Genomic DNA, 20,018 nt, shown 5'->3' on the forward strand with positions numbered 1-20,018 from the left:
TTTGGTTATGCTGTACGATCCGGTTCGATCCATATAGGTAACTAGATGAAAAACTCCAGAGTCTCCAGACTCACGAGGCAGTTGCGCCGAAAATAAGCGAAGTGCATCGGTTGTAGTTCTACCTGGACGTCACCCTCCGAGGAGATGCGATGCGACACGAAGCAATGGCGTTATTCGTTTGCTTAGCATTTGGCACTGAAAGTTGAGATTCGGAAAGGGCCGAAAGGCGGGCAATTCGTCCCGCCCTTTTTTCTGGTTTTATTTTTTATCTCTCTCTCTCTCTCTCTCTCTCTCTCTCTCTCTCTCTTCATGAAGTCTGAACCTACTGACAAAGATCGGGTAAAACATTCCATGTGCCAGATGCTCGAGCTTTAGAAGAAACCAATAAAACCCTAATCATCATTAACACCTGGGAGCCTCCGTTTCTTTTATTTCTCTGCTTTCGAATGCTAAGCAATGGTTGCGCAATTGGCTTTCTCTGCTCATCAGCATTTTTCTATTCGAGTTCCCGAAATCAATGGAAGAAAGGTGAGTTCTTTCGAGTGAGAGAGACTGAAAGTCTTTTTTTTTAGCTATCTTCAAGTGGGTTTCTTTAACTTATTTTTCGTTTTCATCGTTCCAGTCTTGTTTTGGTCTTGAATTTTTGCGCATTATAATACTTTTACGTATTTTGCAGCTCTGCCGCTCGTTCTGTTCTTCGCCTCGTGATTTTAGGGTTGTCAATGCTTCTTCTAGTGTCGAAGAGTCCTTGAAATATGTTCCTGCTGCGCCAATTCTTCTTCCAGAAGGACCATGGACGCAGGTGAGTAACTTCCAGATACTTGTTTATTATGTCGTACTTGCTGAGTTGCAGCTTAGGTGGATGAAATGCTGCTGTCGTTTCTTATATATATTTCTCTGTGGAAGAAAAACATTTATGTCTGATTGCCTCCGGGATGCTCATGCTGTAAATCCGATAATTGTTCTTAAAAGCAGAGAAACCGAAAAGGACAGGGTTTTTTTTTTTTTTTTTGGGGGGGGGGGGGGGGGACGTCAGGCGTTCTTTCCGTTTCCAACGCCAACCCAGACCTCCCAAACGTTGCTTGGGATGTTAAAAGAGGGAACGGTCAGGATTCTCGTCTGACGTTCTTTGGACTTTCCAGTGGCGTCATGTTGATAACATTGTATCTTATTCCTTGTGTTGGCATCGAGTGTTAGGTATATCAAGTGTCTGATTGTTCAGTCCAACAGTGCTTTAACATAGATTGTAATTTTACTTGTTCAGTTCTTGTGCTGCATCTGAGATGCAGTTTCTCGAGGTGGGAGTATCTCCAAGTTTTACTTCAATAGTTCTGCTCAGGTGATTGGGTGTGAGAGTGTGCATGAAAATCTGCTTCCACTAAGTCTAACATTGACAACACTGTAGATTCCTGGTGGAGTAACTGCAGCAAATGGATTCAAAGCTGCAGGCATGTATGGTGGACTGCGTGCAAAAGGAGAGAAGCCTGACCTTGCACTCGTAACATGTGATGTTGATGCAATTGCTGCCGGTTAGTTTCACTCTATAAGTTTGTGCTAATTAAAGCTATGACCTATTAGGAGGACTTCTTTGTTGCTTCCATGTTTTCCCAGTGCTTTCATTTGCAATTCTTTTCAGTACTTGAAGTTTCAATGGAGGAGATGAAGTGGTAAGAATCAGCATGACTTTAGAACTTCTAACTATGTCATATTCATCTATTATCAGGGGCATTCACAAGAAATGTTGTAGCAGCTGCACCAGTTATATACTGCAAGCATACATTAGACAAATCTCAAACGGTATGTCAGTGGAAGTTTTATGTTGCCCTATTTAATGGGCTATTTATAGAAGTTGCTGAATCTTTCAGTTATATAAGACGATTCCTGAAAAATCTGGTAATTGAAGTGAACAAATGGAACCATAGTTTGCACAACGTCTAGGCAACCCAAGGTGTTGGATGGGGCCTGGACGCAAGGCAACCAACGAGACCAAGCACCTTGAAAACTATGAATGGAACATTAGGACTGGCACCTCTTTGTGTATGTCTTTGTAATAACCTTGCTTCTACCAGTGAAAGGGTTTGGAAACACTTCCATTGCTAAAAGATTCCACTAGAGGGGAGTTGTGAATAACATTGCTAGTACTTTTTCATACTTTTTCAGAAGAGTTTCTTGGGGCATTATGTTCACTAGTTGTGAATTCCATGGACAATTTTGTCTGTAAATTTTATAAAAGTCTCGTCTGGCATTTGCGAGCCCTGTTGTTATTGTCGTACTTTAGCCTATATTTTCATTTTATCAATAACTTTTTGTATTTATTAAAACAAAAAAAAAAAAAAAAATTGTAAAAGTTTCCTGAAGAAGCGGAAAGCAGATGATCAGACTAGTTTCCTGCTAACTCATTTTCAGCTAAAATCATTGTCAAAGCATTTGTAAACTGAAACATGCTTTTGCTCCTCCAGAATGCATTTCTGCATGAGAACCCTCCCAAAATGGCTGTGAAGTCTACCTGATTGGGACTTGCAACCAGTGATATGATAGTGAGTGTCTAAGACTAGCTGTCTGAATGGTGTACTCAAACATGAATTACATCATCTGAGTTTGAAGAGGTGACTCTATCTGCATATGGGGGTTGTTTCAAATTTCCAGTTGCCTGGCTGTTGGGGCTGGATTTCGATTTTCATTGTTTGCATTCTTGCTAAATATTGAGTCGTGGGATTTTATCTTCCAGCCAAAAATAAAAAAATAAATAATGAGATTTTATCTAGACCCTATCATGTTCTAATTTTTTTATTGCTCTCATATAATATTTGCACTCCCTTCAGGCACGTGCTGTTTTAATTAATGCTGGTCAAGCTAATGCAGCCACGGTAAGTACATGTGTCGTTTTTGCTTGTTCTTACATCTATCCATTATTGTTCTTGTTGAATTTTAGTCATGGTGATGTTTGGTAGCTTTGGTGATCCTTAACAATGCGTGGTGTCGTTTTTTATTTATGGTGATACATTGTGCTGTTTATTATTTATGGTGATGTTAAAGCCATGTAGCTTAGTGGTAGTATTGTGGGGGTTTGTTATTACCAAAGTTGTATTTGATCATGACTCTCAGGAGTCATTCTTTATTTAATATATTTTCCCTGTTCACTATAAAACACACACAGTGAGCTCGACTTTCCCCAAATTCTCTCTTTTTCTTCTCTTCTCGTCTCCTTCTTCCTTTCTTCTTCTCTGTTCCTGAAGATATTAACTTTGATTTTGTCACAGTTCTAACACTATCTCAACACCCATTTGATTTTGTCACAGTTCTAACACTATCTCAACACCCAAGCATTGAATGGAGAGTTGAATAGTCAATTGCATTGTTCAAAACTTAAATCAGCAAAGCCTAGTATTTAGTTTTTAATTCTTTCAGTTGCTATCAGTTCATACTTTTATGTTTATGTTCGTCAACTTATTTTATTACTGAAGTTTCTCTGAGCTTGTGGGCTCAAGGAAGAGCTGATTGTGTTGTGCCTAAGGAGACCTGAAATTTTATTTCAGGGTGATGCTGGCTACCAGGATGTGATTGAATGTGCAAGTGCTGTTGCAAAGGTATTCAAATTTCAACCCCTCTCATTTCAAACTGGGTCTTATGCAGATCGAGTGTGATGCAGTAGCATTCCTGATGAATTTTGGTGGGTATGATGTTTCAACCGATCAATTCTGATATTATGTTGTACTTCGGAAGTACTATATTATTGTGGGGAGTACTTAGAGATTAATTTTCTTAAAGGGCACTTTATCGTCATTTTTGTTGATTAATGAGGCTAGTTGTGGGATCAGGTTAGTTGAATAAGTTATTTATTTAGTTTGTCTTTCAAAAGTCTAAATTTGAAGTCATTTAGACTAGGAACACTCTCTCTTTAAAGAGTATGTAATCAGAGTTGTTTTCAATGGATGGGATATGGTTATAGTGTTAAGATAGTAAATCTCCTCCATAAGTTTGATGTTGAAAGTGGAAACTGTTTATAGTGAACAGTTGAGCTATCTTTGTTATTGCTCTTCCCCTATGATGCTTTTATGGATTCAAGTCTGAAACACCTCAGTTTGCGCCTCAGTCCCCAAAACTGAACAGGTCAGATCTGGCTTACACTTTAGTTTTTGGATTCCAATTTTTTCCCATTCTCTGCTTCAAACAAAACTTTGTAATTTTAGTTTGAGTGATTGAGCTGCATCTACTTTTGACTCGTTAGACCTTGCAGTCTGAATTCTGTTCTGGGCTAAATTTTTTGAAATTACTTTTGATTTTCGATCTATGGGTTGGGATTTGATTTTGAAATCCTCTCTTATTCTCTTAGAGTTCATTTATATATATATATATATCTATATTTTCCAGAAGAATCTAGAGATCTGAAATTTGTTTCGGACTTTTGGTATTACAATAGGGTTTCTGGTCTGGCTGTGGTTTCTTATTCAATCCCTATTTCAAATTCTGTTAGAACACCAGGATATTATAAATTTGGAACTTCTGTCTTAGTAGTCGGTCCTATACCCTGTTGGTTTGCTAATCTGACTGCATACGTTTGTTTGCGCCTTCTGTTCTGACTTATTTCATATATGCAGCTTCTGCAACTAAGGTTAGAAGAAGTGTTGATCGAATCAACTGGTGTAATTGGTCAGAGGATAAAAAAGGTGGGTGTGAACATTGTTTTTACCGACTCTACATCTACTACTTGATCATTGCATATGCATCACTTGAATATTTTAAAATTAGATCCTCTAGTCTGGATACCTGCTTGGCTGAATATGGTTTGTTTACTGTTTCTCTTCCAACTGGCTTTGATTGATATTTTTAGTAACATTTCTTTACACAGGATGCTCTCCTGAACTCACTGCCAAGACTAGTTAGCTTGCTGTCATCTAATGTTGAAGGGTATATCTTATTGTTTCTCTCTTTCAACTCCTGGTTGACAAGTTGACGTTCCTGTTTCCTTAGATTCTTTTGTTTCATTGAAATTTTCATGTTGTTCCACTGTTAATATTTTTTGGCATTTTCACCTTCTTTTTTTGTTTTTTTCTTCCTTTGGGGTGTGCAGGGCAGATTCGGCAGCAGTGGCCATAACAACAACCGACCTTGTTAGGAAGACTGTGGCCGTTGAGACTGAGGTCTGCATAATTCTTTGGCATAGAGTGAATATGCTTTTCCTTTTGCACCTCTAGGGCCCGAGAATAGAATCAGTAATCAGTTGGCATGCACTATCTAGTCATCTGAGTAATACATAGAGCTCCAGCCACCAAGATCTCCAATATGATGTTGGATACGTTCCTCTCTATAAGATGAGAAGATTGACTATGACCAAAGGACTGGAAGCATCCCTCCCTCGTCCTTAGAAGTGTTGATGGGTCAATCAGTTGTAGGTTCATATGCTATTCCGCAATTGTTGTCAAGCCGCTGCCTAGGCAACTAGGCAGTGAGTGCAGTTCCAGGTGAACCTTGCCTAGGCAAGGTTGAGGTAGGCTTGCACCTCGACCTCCTAGGCAAGGTTGAGCTAGCATGCTCCTAGACATCTGAGCAGCTGCTAGGTGACATGTACCTAGGCGAACCACTTTGTCAAGTATATTGGGTATAACAACAGACGAAACTGAAGTTCACCCAATATGAAGATTGAAGACATCTAATTTTTTTTTTTTGGGGACTACTTGTTTGGCTTTGTAGAGACCTTTTTGGATGTATTGAATGTTAAACAAAAGAGAAGGTATGATTACGTTTTTTACAATCCAGAGTTGCGATCATATATTTTGTGAATTTGAATTGTGAATTGTGATCTATGAGTTTTCTTGTAATGCTATGTTGGGTGAATTTTGAGTTTTTTTTTTTTGGTTTGTTACGGTAGAAACAGATTTCTCTTTTTGCTCTGTAGGACTTGAACCCATTTATGCACAAGCTGCTCTGACTTTTGAAGTGACATGGCAAGAAGCCAGTATATTTTCCGGAGTACATAAGCTGTTTTTGTGTCTTGTAGGTGTCATATCTTGATATAAACTTATTACTATCAAGAAGAATGGGCCAAGTTTGGCCTTGCCAGTTCCAGCAGCTAGCTGATTTGAAAACCTTGTAGTTGGAAACTCGTTGAGACTAAACAACCCAAACATGATACAGTTTAAAAAACTCTCCCTGAACTGAAGACAATTTGGTGGTTACAAGGTTTTTCTTTTTTAATACTTAATATCTTAAAGGCTCAGTATGACTTCTTTTCTATAATGGTTGCTTTGGGGTTTCTCTTTGTGAAAAAAGAAAGAAGCATACAAATAGAAAAAGAACAAAACGAAGAAAGAAACGATCTTTTGCTAGGCTCTTTGATTCCAGTAAGGTCACATTAGATGAACAATGATTTTCTTTATATCAATAACATTTCCTCCACAAAAACAAAAACCTTCTTGATCAATAAAGAAAATTTTTATTTTCAGAAATAAAAGAGTAAAGGAGAAGTTAAACGCCCCTCTCCTTCATGCCGTTATATATTCATAGTGTAATTTTCACAAAAAAAGAAAAGAAAAGAAAAGGGAAGGTCATCATGACCGAGGGTCGAATAAGGTTGCTAAACAGGGAGTGGGTTTGGTTGTTTATGTCCTATTGATGAATATTTCCTTATATTTGCCCATTTTTCCGCAGCGTATTGCCTGCTTCAAAGGCTTTGGTCTATTTCAAATTTTGCATTTCTCTTTCTGTAATTAAAATCTTTTAATGCTGGACTTATTTGACTCAATTTTTATCAGGAAATTTGAGGATGGATTTTTTTTTTATGTTTCTTTATATATGTTGAGATCCATTCTGATCACTCACTCTCCTGTAACCTACTTTGTTACATTAAATTTACAGTTGTTGTCAGTAATAAAATAAATTTATTTTTTGATGAACTTCTTTCTGATTTAGAAAAAGGAAAATGAGAAATGGGCCACAGACAAAGAAAATACCTCATCTGGGGTGAAATACATTTAAGTCTGTATTTTCTGAAGGAAAAAAAGGCTATCGTTTTATGAAGCAACAGTTTGGCATGGATTTTTTTTTTTTTTCACCATTCAACTCTGTTTAAGGTCATGTTAGCTGTCAAACCGACGCCCCTTAGGATAGAAGTGTCCTATTTTATCTTCACTCAAGGTAGATGCAACGTTATATTATAAGCATTTTTATTGTGGATTTTTATTTTTGACACTAAATTTCTTGCCATTGGAAGTGTTAATTCTATCTCCTTTTCTGTAATTTACATTGGTAATTGCATAGGTTGGGGGCAGACAAGTAAGAATTGGAGGAATGGCAAAAGGATCTGGGATGATCCATCCAAACATGGCTACTATGCTTGGTGTATGTCTTCTCTATATTTATTTTTTCTTTAAAAAATGCACTTTCATGATGAAGTTTCCAGCAATAATTTCTGTTTCAGGTTATAACAACCGATGCCCTGGTGACTAGTGATATTTGGAGGAAGATGGTACAGATTGCAGTGAACCGGAGTTTCAATCAGATAACGGTGAATACCTCTCTTTTTTCTTTTCAATTCTTCAAAATAGTACTGAAAGTGGAGAAATTTTTTTTCTTTTTTTTTGGGGGGCGGGGAGAGGAGGGATTAAAGTATCGGTATCGGTCGGCCAAAATTAAGATACGTATCGGAGGGTATCGTATCGTATCAGAGATACGCTAATGATACACATATAAATGTATAATAAACACTTTTTTAAACACTTTTGCATAAAAAAATTGTTAAAAAAATCTATTGATAACATGTATTATGCATAAACACTAAATTGATGGTATCGCACTAAGAATTCAAGGTTTGTAGTTGTCCCATAAATGTAAAATCTTGTTCCCAACTTTGATTCCACTTTAGTTAAAGAGAAATATGGCTGGTAGCAACTTTGGAAAAAAAACCCCTCAAAAAAATTTTTTTTTTTTGGAAAAAATACTCATCTTGGCCATTATATGACCGTAGTGCACTGTATTGGTACATACCGATACGTATCGATATATACCGATGCTCACCGATACATACTGATACTCAACAATATGTATCGACCGATACGTATCGATTGATACATACCGATACTCATCGATACGTACCGATCAATACATACCAAAACATACATTTTACCTCGATTTTATATTTTTCATAGAGTATCGGTACATATCGTATTGTATCGGTGATGTATCGGTAAATATTGGTATGTATCATAGGATATATATTGATACGAAAGGATTTTAAAATTTTCATATATCGTATCGGTGTGTATCGTATCGGTCGGCTAAATTTAAGATACGTATTGGAGGGTATCGTATCGGTATCGGAGATACTTTAAACCATGAGGAGAAGTAAAGGAGAAAAAGGGCAAAGAAATGAGGGGCACTAGGCAATGGATCCAAAAGTCTGAATGATAAGCACAATGAATTAATGAATTGTTTTCTTGAAGCAAGCTTTTTGATGGAAACCCAAATTGACAACCGCAGATAGGGAAACTGCTCTTTACTCGTCAAATCTATGGGGGCTTTATGGCCTTACATCCTTTAAATAGAAGCTAAAAGTGTACTTAAAATAGGAAATAAAAGTTACTTGAATTAGGAAAGAAAGAAATAGGAAACACTGTCCATAGTAGGAATAGATGTCCCTTATAACTAAAACTCTTTTTTTTCTTCTTTTTTTGGACTCCCCAAGAAAGGGGGGAGAGGAACAAACAATACAACTTACAAAGCCCTGCCATTACAGAGGGGGGAAGGCATGGGCTTGTGAAATAGAAGGGGAAAGACTTCAAGAATCTACAATCAGCCCATTTCTAGGGTATCAGCACACTGGGAAGGAGCCCCAGCTAGCTTATATCTGACATCCAATATAGTGGATTTCAAATCTGCTGAAGGGATCTGACTGAAACTCATTCTTAATACTTAGAATAGGTGTCCCACATGATTAAAACTCTGTCCACGTAGGAATACGAGTTCTATTCATACAAGGCTCTTTCCTATCTTTAATTACCAAGGAAATAACGATCACTTAGTGAAATAAAACACACAAACTAAATTAATAAAAAAAAAATCCCTTTTTCCTACCTCATACCCATAATTTAAGCTTGTTAAATTGGTTTATTACAATGAAAAACCATCCGACTAGGGGTGTCAATGGACCCGGTTGGGTTGGGATATCTCAGTCTAGGCCCAACCCAGCCCAGCCCTAATGGGCCCTGATTTGGGCCTGGCTTAACCCAATCCATCCCAGCCAATACTATTAGTTACTTGGTTGCTTGTTCTTGATGCATTGTAGAGGCCAAAAACCAAAGGTTTCATATATATGTAGAATGTGGAAAACAAAAGACTTTTTGCAAGCCTTTTTCTAGAAGTACCCATTTATAATAATTAACATATTTATATTATTATATACTTAATATACAGGGTTGGGTTGAGACCTCAACCCAGGCCCAACCCAACCCGGCATCGAGCCTGAAATTCTCAACCCTAGCCCACCGTATGGGCTGAAACCTCAGCCCAGGCTCTATTCGGGCTTAGGGTGGGTTCATGTTGACTGGGATTTTTTGATACCCCTACATTGGACCAAAGGCCCGACCGACACATACATAACCAACCCAAAGCTTATTTCTAATAAATAAGCCCATTCATGTGATTTATCTGCATCACTTGGATATTTAATTGGAAGTGATTACGCATGATAATTGCATTTGTCTTTTGCAGTCATAGCTCAATGTTGGGTGTCCCAGTCTGTGTATCAGAGATTTGCATATGTAATATACATGTTGTGCTAGAACTGATAATATGAATGTAAATGGTTGGCTTTTGGCAATTTTTTTAAGGGTAATTTACAACGCCACCCCCTGGAGAATGCCAATATTATAGGGACACCCCCTCTCTTTCACCAAATTGGACTCGGACCCCCTGCCGTCAGTCAGTGTTACAAAATGCTTTGAAATGACGTTTTTGCCCTTATGAGTAAAACACTGGTAAGTTACCCATTTTCATTATCCCAAAATACCCCTCTTTACTTTTTTACCATTTCATTCTCCTTCTCTCCTCTACCAAAGGTTCAGATGAGTTCCAGCTAAGATAAACAGGACAGTCGCCGGCGAGTTTTGCCGTGCTAAGGTTCTCTCTCTCTCTCTCTCTCTGTTTTTCCACCAGGTTCGGCTGAAGTTTTTTTTTTTTTATGTTTTTTCTCTGTGCTTCGTCCCGGTTCAGCTGAAAGTAGAGCTGAGTTTCTTTTCTTTCTCTGATTTTTCTCCCTTTTTTTTTTTCCTGATGTTTCTCTGTTCCGCTCTTCTAGCCTTTTGAAGAATTGAAAGTACTCTTCGTCCCCTCCAACTGGTTCAATCCATGCTCTAAGGGCTGTTTGTCTCCATACTTTATTGATTCACTGCTCAAAGTTAGGTTGTGAGTTAGGTTTTCTTCTTCAATCGATTTTGGGAATAAAATCTTTAAGGGCAATTTCGGCACTCCCCTATTTTTAAGGGTAAAATGGTATTTTAAAAAAATATGAACTGCTGATATCAACATTCTTGGTATATTCTGTAATGTTGACTGACGGTAGGGGGTCCGAGTCCAATTTGGTGAAAGAGAGGGGGTGTCCTTATAATATTGGCATTCTCCAGGGGGTGGCGTTGTAAATTACCCTTTTTTTAATTCCTTCCATACTCGGCATATTAAATGAGTATTGGTTAATATTTAAAACTCATGCACATTCATCATTTTGGTTAGTGGCTAAATATGCATTTCAGTATCGATATTGAAGACCATTCTTGTTGTCATCTTCCGCATTTGACTTCTTCTGATTAATTAAGGTGTTGTAGTTTTATAGCTTTGGTTCTGCCCTAAACCTGGCTCAGGTATGGAGTGGTTGCAGGTAGATGGAGACACAAGTACCAATGACACTGTTATAGCTTTGGCCAGCGGAGTATCAGGATCAAGCAGGATTTCTTCTTTGGAGAGTCACGAGGCAAAACAACTCCAAGCATGCCTTGATGCAGTGAGTTTTCTGTTCTCCTGCAACTCTTGCAGCCTAGTTCTGTGCAAATACATTACCCTTCATTCAGGGTTTTTTTTTTTTTTTTTGGGGGGGTGGGGTGGGGGGGAGGAATCTGAATGGTGTCATACATCCTATCAAAGTTTGTTTACTATCATCACTGACTAATCATAGAGTTATTTTTCTTCTGTCTTCCCACAAAAGCACATGTTATTTACTTATTTAACGAAGAATTCTTCTTTTCTTTTTTCTTCGTAACCCAAAGAGAGTTGGGAACTAACATTGCAGGTTTTTTGTTTCCTCCTTTCTTCTTAGTATATCTCAGTTTTGACTTGGCTAATATTCCAAGGATTTCCTTCAGATTGGAAACACTCAAAACGTATTAGTTTATGATTTGGTTCTTTTTTAGACAGATTGGAATTGGCCATAGAATTCATGTAGCCAAACCCAATTTTTTGGTAAAGTGACGATGATGACAATGATGTCGTTCACTCCCTGAAACTAACTAATCATGCGTACTTATTTAAATTGATATTCCTTTTTGCAGGTAATGCAGGGTCTTGCAAAATCAGTAGCATGGGATGGAGAAGGAGCTACATGCTTGATCGAGGTTTTGTATAATGATGAAAATATTATTGAACACTTCTAATTGTCCTTAAAGTCATTCCTTGATAATACGTGTATCATCACATTTTGGGGACTAGTTTGAAGAACTAGTGGAAGACAAGTTGGAGCCTACATGGAAAACAATTATTAGCAATTTTTAACGCTTTTCTTTTTATGGTATTTACATTAGATTTCAGTACTTGGTCTTATTGCCATAGGGTAGTTCTCTTCCACATGCTATTTAGAATGTCCATCTGAAGTGAATCAAATGCTACCATCATACATCATGTAGCCTCTCAGTTCCTTAATTCCAACAAGCTCAAATCAGTAGATCACCTTGCACTAGTGACAGTTAGGGATTTAGGAACAGCTTATGCCTGTGCTAACCGACCTTTCGCAAGTTCTACCATTTTCATCTGTTGAGATGGTCCACTAATTGCTTCGTCCAGGTAGGGATGTAGATGGACAACATTCATGGAACAAGGTTGGGTTCAGAAAGTATATAGAACCTAAGATTATCATATTTGATCTCAGGAAGATGTGTAATATTTCTTAGTAATTCTCTGAAAAAAATGTGCAGGTCACTGTTACTGGTGCCACTAGTGAGGCTGAAGCGGCGAAGATAGCTCGCTCAGTAGCATCCTCTTCACTTGTGAAGGCATGAGCTCTGTCAATGTAAAATATCTTTGTTTTGCATTTTATATGTTGTTGCAGTGTTAATTATTCGCTTTTCAAATATCCTCTCCAGGCTGCTGTATATGGCAGAGATCCAAATTGGGGACGCATTGCTTGTGCTGTTGGCTATGCAGGGACTCCTTTCCATCTGAATGAGCTTCAAATTTCACTTGGAGATATTCTGCTCATGGATGGTGGGCAGCCACTTCCATTTGACAGGTGAGCCTTGAGTATATGTTCTGGACAGGTCTCTCCTGAGAGGGATCATGTAGGACATCAGATTTAAACAAATATTGCTACCTTACTAAGATATTTCATGAACTCATATTAATCTGTCTTCCAAAGTTGACAGATAAGCTTATCATTAAATGCAAGATCCCTAGTTAGTAAAATCCAGACAGCCTCTTTTGGGGGTTGCGTCAACCCTTTGGACAGGAAAAAGACCATTTTAGATTTATGCCCGACTTACCAGGTGGTATCAGGTTTGACTCACCATGTAGAAGGCAAATTTAAGTCATTTAATCACTTGGTTTTTAAACTATCGATCTCCGATTCCATGAGGGTGAGGACATCTAGTAGGAAAGCCAGTTGAGTAACTTGAGTTTACCCATTATTTTGTGACATTCTATTGGTTGCCATTTGACCAACCATACCTGAGTGCATGAGAAACTAAACTGCTCTAATTCTCTTTTCCACACACCATGTCCATGCTCTCTCATTTTTGTTTCTTAATATATTGAGGCTTTTTCAGGGCTGCAGCTAGTGCTCATCTCTGGATGGCTGGTGAAACCCATGGTACAGTTGAAATTCTTGTAACTGTTGGTAAGCTTTGAAAGACTCATATACACATGCAGATATTATCACTTAATCACAATTTCTAATATCAAAAGCTACACTGTATGTGTATCTTTCAGATGTGTCAGATTTATTCCTTGTTTTAATTGGCACAGATGTTTCTTATCAAACATTCATACCTTACTCTCTTCCTTTGAACCATGGCTCCAATATTGGGGAAATGATCATACTAACTGGATTGGTCAATTTGACCAGGATCCACAGTTACTGGCCGGATCCTGCAGATTCAGTACCGATACCAATGTAGCCCCCAAAAAATGGTTCATGCCATGGACATTATACTTCCTGGACATTATTTCTAGCCATTTTCCATGTTTGATGCCCTTGTGTACTTGTTTTTTTTTTTTTTTTTTTTCTGACAGGTAAGGGGCAGGGAAGTGGGAAAGCATGGGGCTGTGATTTAAGCTATGATTATGTCAAAATAAATGCCGAGTACACGACATGAAAAGGAACCAGGTTCTTCTCTCATTTCTTTGTTACTCTTTTCGGGAGAACAAAAAATAAGAGCTCTTAATAGTCTTTGGTACTATTGTTTCTCAAGAAAAACTGAACCTGTGGATAAAGCCCGGTTCGAGTTGCTACTAGTTTTCTCAAAGCCACCACTGACCCAGGTGCTGATAGATAGTTTTGAACTGGAAAAAAAAATGCTTGTGTTAATATTAGTAAATTATTTTATGTAATTTTTCACAAGCACAAAGATGAAGCAACTGAAAAAGATCTTACCTCTTGCTTTGGATATAACTACATATAGTTTTGGCCTCCAAATTTTATGGAACTGCCAAGAGATTAATTTGAAAAATCATTTGGGAAAAAAGTAATTACCCTTGAAAAAATCAATGGGGAAATTCTATACATGATGGGCCATGTGGTGAAGACTGCCAACCAAATTTAAGGTATGGTCTATGCCAGGGCATTTGCTGATATAATCAGCAATCTCCATGATGTATGGGTGATACTCGAGTTTTGCTAGAGTTCAGAAATAAAGGATGTGCAATACACCTATCCAAAAAAAAAACATGGATGTGGAATAATAATGCTAAAAGGTGAATGGAATCTTCTACAAAATAATTTCAAATTTGGATACTAAATTTTAGAATTAAATCTGAAAATTTGAAAGAAGAAAAATCCATTTGATGCTAGTTATTTATGTCAGAACATTTGTGATGTAAGACTGACATGAATCATCCATTTTCATGGTTTTTCCTTAAAAGTAAATTATTTGTCCATATATTTTTATTATTATTATTATTTATTTTTTTTGTGAAAACCCTACTAGCAAAGCAGATAGGGCAATGAAGCAAAAGTGAAATTGCAATCTTTAGGAGATCTTCCTGGTAGAATTTAATCCATATACCCGTAACAAAGCACCGATGTAGAGATAGCATTGACACACCTATTGTCATCTCTACTTGACACAGGTGAAAAGTTACCAAAAAAAAAGCCTTGAAGGAAAGCAAAAGAACTCTCAACATAAGATCACCACCCTGTGTGCAGGTACACGTACACGGCTAGACAAGATCGCTGGCTGCCCCTACATGAAATATATTTTACTAATGAGGGGCTTGATATGTCGTGGGTTTTGAACTTTCTTGGATTGAATTGAGATAAAAGAGACATGGGACACTTTTCTGAAGGAAGGAGAAAGCATAGATATGGGTATTGAAACTACATATCAAGTCTTTTCCCTTTATTAAATTAAAATTCAAAATTTATCATGTGACTAATTCAGAACGATCTACTGAAGTAATGACTATTAAAAAACATAACATGACCCTAGTGACAAATATAATCTTTAGCTTTTAAAAATTTAAATATCATTTTTGCTAAGAACAAGGTACACAATCATGATTAAAAGGCTTAGGAACCAACACAACCACGTACAGAAAAGCACAAAAACAACCAATATGTTTCGTAAACGTCCCTGAACACTGCAACAGCCACCCTTGTCAAGTCTCAGAAATTTATTTATAAAAGCCTCACAAATCTATTTTATCCGCATGAAACAATAACTTGCTACGTAACCAGAGACCATGTTGAGACCAGAGGATATATATATATATATATATATCCCTTTCTTTATGTAGCTTCCGCCACTGGCATATGCACCTTCGCCAGCGATGCCCTCAGGAAGCTGCTACCGCAATTGGAATCTTGGCCGGTGACAAATTCCACACACTCCATGGTCGACTTATCAAAACCACCAAGAAGCCCCACAGTCGACTGATCAAAACCACCAAAAAGCAGCCTATCTCTGCTGGCCATCGATTTTGAACGCAGGTCTGAGTTAGAAACAGTTCTTCTGTATTGCTTCTTCTCACTAGTGCACCCTCGTGAAGATTTGCCTTTGTGTTTGTGCTTGCTATTCTTTTTGTTGGTCCTTGAGCGTTGCTGGTTGTGGCTTTTCACTGTGTGCGAAAGAGTTGTGGAAGGTGGATCATAGACATCAGGAGCCCATTTCACCGTCAGCTTCCTCAAAGATGCTCCCTGCTTCTCCCGGCTACCTTTCATGGCAGACAAAAGCTTTGAAGGAGTCTGCAGGGAACCTATAGCGTCAGGCCCATATTTTGGAGGGGGTGATAAATAGCTAATTTCATTAGATCATAATCATCAATACATATCCAAAACAAACAAGCCACACCAGAGAACAGAAGAAACTTTCTAACATCCAGAATACATGTCCGTGTATGTGTCTCTATCAAATGCCTATAATCCCCTCCCCTCTTCTATAAAAAGCCTTTAAACTTTATAAAATAAAGAGTGGGTATTGTTCATACATTCCACGCCCGTGACCCTGTTACTTCAGGTTTTTTATTAGTATAGAAAGTCAAGCATATTTTTCTGCAAGTATGACACCTAGTGGGCGCACACGTAAATTAATCAAAAGGAGAACAGACAACTTACAGGCAGAGATATGGATCTCGTGCAGGCTGGCCTCGAGTCGGAAGAGCTCTGTCCATTCGACCCAATACCAGGCATCTCTGTTTTCTCATCAACTGATGTATCCATCTTAGAGCATGGAAATGTTGCAGACTTTGTCAAGCCCTTCTGAATTGACCCAGTCACAGAGTCAGCTAGTTCAATTATCCAGTCTCTGCACATTTTAGCCTCTGGATGGCATGTTTCACCCCTGTTTAATGATTCCAATTGTCCCAGCAATGATTCATGACCATCTTGAATATGTAAGATCTCAGTAAGTGCATCCCCAAGATCTGCCACAGAATCATCTCCATCGGTGGAAACACTTCGCTTATGATTTACACCTGACTGCTTTAAGAGATGAATACTACCGCACTCCAGATCAGAGACACCACAAGAAACAGACAAATCCATTGATAGTGATGATATCGTGTCCTAGAAAGACAACAGCTATGACACTCATATTAGGGAAAAAGTAGAACTGTAAGTTTTCATGTAAGTACACTGACATATAACATTAAATAATAAACTTCATATAACATTAAATAATAAACTAACTGTATGCATTAATTGCCGCATTAAAATGTCCAATGCATCGAAGCCATAAGAATTCATACAACCCATACAGAAGACAATAGAGCCCCGGTTAAGAACCTCAAGCAGATAATCTGCTAAATGCAACCTACGAACAGCAACTCCAAATGAAATTCCGCAATTATGTAGGGGCAAAAATGATGATGAATGGCAGAAACATTTACTTCTGACACCCAAGCATTGTGCAGCTCAGCTCAGGTTCATGAGACCCAGGTTAAGCTAAGCAGAGGCAAGAACATGGTTGTCCTAACCAAACTCCATCAAGATCAGAAAAGAAACCTAAAAGAAGCTTCTTATTCAGGTCTACTGCTTACTTTAATTGGATTGTCTAAGGTCTAATATCTAAATAAGAAGATCCTGAACCAGGCAAACCTCATACTAACTTCGCTCAAGCTAGTATGATATGTGACCTTGTGCTTTCAACACAAATTTCGTCTGCATGGTTCACCAGCCAGATAGTCCAACTCAAGCTATGTTGATGGCAAGTTGATCCTGTGTAAGAACTAGCGCAGGTCACTGACAATATCGATTCTTACTGTACCTATTGAAGCCAATAACTCGTTGCTCACAATCTGGAGTTGCAGAGTTCAACTTATAAATATAAAAAATGAAGACATCCAAGAGAAGATCAAATGAGCAATATGGCAACTGCAAAAATCGGTTAAAGGTTTTACACATACAATGTACAACAACTAAAATCTTGTTACGCAAACTTTTTGACCAAGGCATTAACAGTGTTTCCACTGTAGTTTCTTTGGAATGAATTGGAGTACAAGAAGCTAACTTCGAATGAATCGTTTATGGCCCCATTGTTATATGGATTAGATTGGCAGAATATGGTTAGGGTCAGGGCTCTAGGTCCTCAAAAAGTTATGTGATCAATTAGAGGGAGATGGGAAGAACCAAGAAAAACTAAACATGTGATTGAGATAGAAGGATATGAATATCTGCAAAAACCATGTACATGCGTATGATCCCAACTTATTTATGTAAAGGCAAAACTAGTCTTAAACCTAAAGAAATCTTACCAATCCACAAACAATATAAAAGGTTCCTATAGCAAATAACAATCCAAAATATATGATCCTTCCCATAAATAAATTCTCCATGAAAAGCCATAACATTCTCAAACCATATCAGACTCACAAGATTTTATGTTCTTAATAAGTAGACAAGTTTTGAATGACAATCACACCAAACCGTAATTTCAAACTTTCCCATGGAATCAGTAATTTGAAATCTACTTGATTAATGAAGCAGTCCTACAAAGTTAATCCAGTAACAAATAAAGACCATATCAAAAGCCGAACTTCAGTAACAAATAGAAACCATATCAAAAGCCGAACTAATTACCGATCTACATGCAGTAAGAACCCATTTAGGAACCAAAAAAATCAAACAGCAGCACCCAGTGAAAACCCAAAAGCTAATCCAAGGAAACGCTAGTCTAGATCAGTATGACAGCTGAGGATAGCCCATCTGGGAAAAATAGGAACCCCTTCTGGTAATACGTGGAGGCTGTAGAACTTTGCCAGTAAATCAATGTCGTACAAGACAATGAAAACTAATTAACCAGCAAACACCAATTGTGATTCCCTCTAGACCAAAACCAACCAAAATCAAGTGATTTAACCACATACACTCAAAGAATATGCACAACACCAATACACAAGCACAATTTCCCAAATCAATGAATCAATAATTTGATATCCTAGTTAAATTTTATCTAGCAGTAACCCTTTTGTATAATCTTCCGTGTTTATCTCCATAAATATCCAGTGCTGCAACTGCAGGCGATGTCAAGACAAACAATGCCACAACAGAGAAACCCCTCACCCGTTTCTAAATTCAGTCTGCTTCAATGGCGACCCATGATTTCCGTTTGATTATTTAATATATATTCTGTTCCCTCCCACAAATTAATTTGACAAAGAATTTAACGTGTCATAAGATTTTCACTGTAAACAAGGGCATACAAGGCACAAAACGCTACCACCTAAATAAAATGCAAATCTGCTGTTCTGTATGCAAGGATAGAGGAAAAGTAATTCCCGTCAGTTTCACCACTTCTAAACGGAATTATTTGGGCAAAAATAAGACGATGAAGAAATAATAGAACATGTGCATTTCGCCCAATTAAGCTAGGACATTTATAAAAAGACAAGCCATAAAAATCCACAGATCCCTGGCCGAGTCCCCATGAAAAAAAGAATGTTCCAACACTGCATTGCACGTCCAAAAATCCACAAATCCCTGGCTGAGACCCCATGAAAACCAGTAAGCATTCATTTAACAGGCAAAGCGGCTCTAATTGCCGCAGAAGGTAAATAAAAAACTTACCAACCCAAGGAAGCTTGTAGTGGTAGAGAGAAATTGAAACTTCGGGAGAGTACGAAGTGAGAAGGTAAACGACAAGCCCACGATAAAGATGATATCAAATACTGGATAAGAATCAAGTACCAAGAGCTCCTAAAGAACAACCCCGATGCAATCAAATAAAGAGAAGGCAACAACGATCGCGACCAACTTCCACCACCGCGTCGACCCACCAAAGAAATGAAGGGAGTGAGATACCTCAATCTCTAGCGTCTATAATTCTGGGTTTTTTTTACCAAGATCAGATCAAGAAACGGAAAGATGAAGAAAAATCGTAGAAGATCAAGAAAAAGAAGCCCTACAATAACAAGAAATCCATTCTTGGGCCGAATATCAACTCAAATTACCACGCCGATTCCACTTCTCAAGGTGTTTGAAACGATGAGAGCAAGAACCACCATGAAACGAAGTAGCCGAAGGAATCATCATCGCACGCCCAAGAAGGAACTCCCCGAGCACCGAAGACATGATCGATGCTCTTCCAAACCAGCACCTTAAAGCCTACTCCACAACTCCACAAACCAATACAACACCTATAATCAAAGATCTAGATGTAGAGAAACTCCCGATCCTCCCTAAGATAACCGGAGAAAACCAGAAAACCAAAAATCCACCTAAAATCAGCCCATGGTGATCGGACCATCTGGAATCGAAAATCGGATTTATACCAACACCGATAAACCCTCACGCCGATCAAATCGGGATATTTAGAGGAAACTATGCGGAAACTATGCGATATTCCGACTAGTTTTGCAGCGAATCATCTCCAATGGATAATGGATTTTCGCAGGAAGATTAACATGTTTTATATAGAGAAAGTGTAGGAGTCGGTGAGTACAACGTTTCAATTTCTCTCTACTCAATACAAGCTTTTCAGTCGGCGATTACAACTTTTTCTTTTTTTCTTTTTTTTCTTTTTCTTCTTTTTCTTCTTTGGGTAAACAATACAACTTTCACTAGCAACCTAATCCATGCTTTGGGGAAGAAATGTAATAAACTTAATCAAGAC

General features: G+C 38.0%; 2 protein-coding genes across 6 annotated transcripts; one reads left to right on the forward strand and one right to left on the reverse strand.

Annotated features, from left to right (window-relative positions):
- Positions 1-60: 60 nt before the first annotated feature.
- On the forward strand, positions 61-13,864 carry LOC122087172 (arginine biosynthesis bifunctional protein ArgJ, chloroplastic). 4 transcript variants are annotated; one of them, XM_042656201.1, is made up of 18 exons: positions 61-255; positions 335-528; positions 677-802; positions 1,406-1,529; positions 1,724-1,797; positions 2,823-2,867; positions 3,537-3,587; positions 4,599-4,667; positions 4,850-4,908; positions 5,072-5,141; positions 7,258-7,338; positions 7,418-7,504; positions 10,868-10,990; positions 11,535-11,597; positions 12,174-12,251; positions 12,342-12,487; positions 13,020-13,090; positions 13,486-13,864. In XM_042656201.1, the coding sequence occupies exons 2-18, from the start codon at positions 457-459 to the stop codon at positions 13,566-13,568; spliced, it is 1,422 nt and encodes a 473-aa protein (XP_042512135.1). In that variant the 5' UTR covers positions 61-255; positions 335-456; the 3' UTR covers positions 13,569-13,864. The 4 variants fall into 4 exon arrangements, with proteins under 4 accessions (XP_042512135.1, XP_042512134.1, XP_042512133.1 ...); XM_042656200.1 differs by having other exon boundaries at positions 361-528; XM_042656199.1 differs by having other exon boundaries at positions 61-528.
- Positions 13,865-14,914: 1,050 nt separating this feature from the next.
- On the reverse strand, positions 14,915-19,861 carry LOC122086932. Of its 2 annotated transcripts, XM_042655849.1 has the most exons (4): positions 19,312-19,861; positions 18,974-19,230; positions 16,025-16,489; positions 14,915-15,655 (listed from the first exon to the last, which is right to left on the reverse strand). In XM_042655849.1, the coding sequence occupies exons 3-4, from the start codon at positions 16,451-16,453 to the stop codon at positions 15,200-15,202; spliced, it is 885 nt and encodes a 294-aa protein (XP_042511783.1). In that variant the 5' UTR covers positions 16,454-16,489; positions 18,974-19,230; positions 19,312-19,861; the 3' UTR covers positions 14,915-15,199. The 2 variants fall into 2 exon arrangements, with proteins under 2 accessions (XP_042511783.1, XP_042511782.1); XM_042655848.1 differs by having other exon boundaries at positions 16,025-16,474; positions 18,974-19,861.
- Positions 19,862-20,018: the final 157 nt, after the last annotated feature.

Source organism: Macadamia integrifolia, chromosome 8 (genome assembly GCF_013358625.1).
Source record: "Macadamia integrifolia cultivar HAES 741 chromosome 8, SCU_Mint_v3, whole genome shotgun sequence".
Classification (NCBI taxonomy): Eukaryota; Viridiplantae; Streptophyta; class Magnoliopsida; order Proteales; family Proteaceae; genus Macadamia; species Macadamia integrifolia.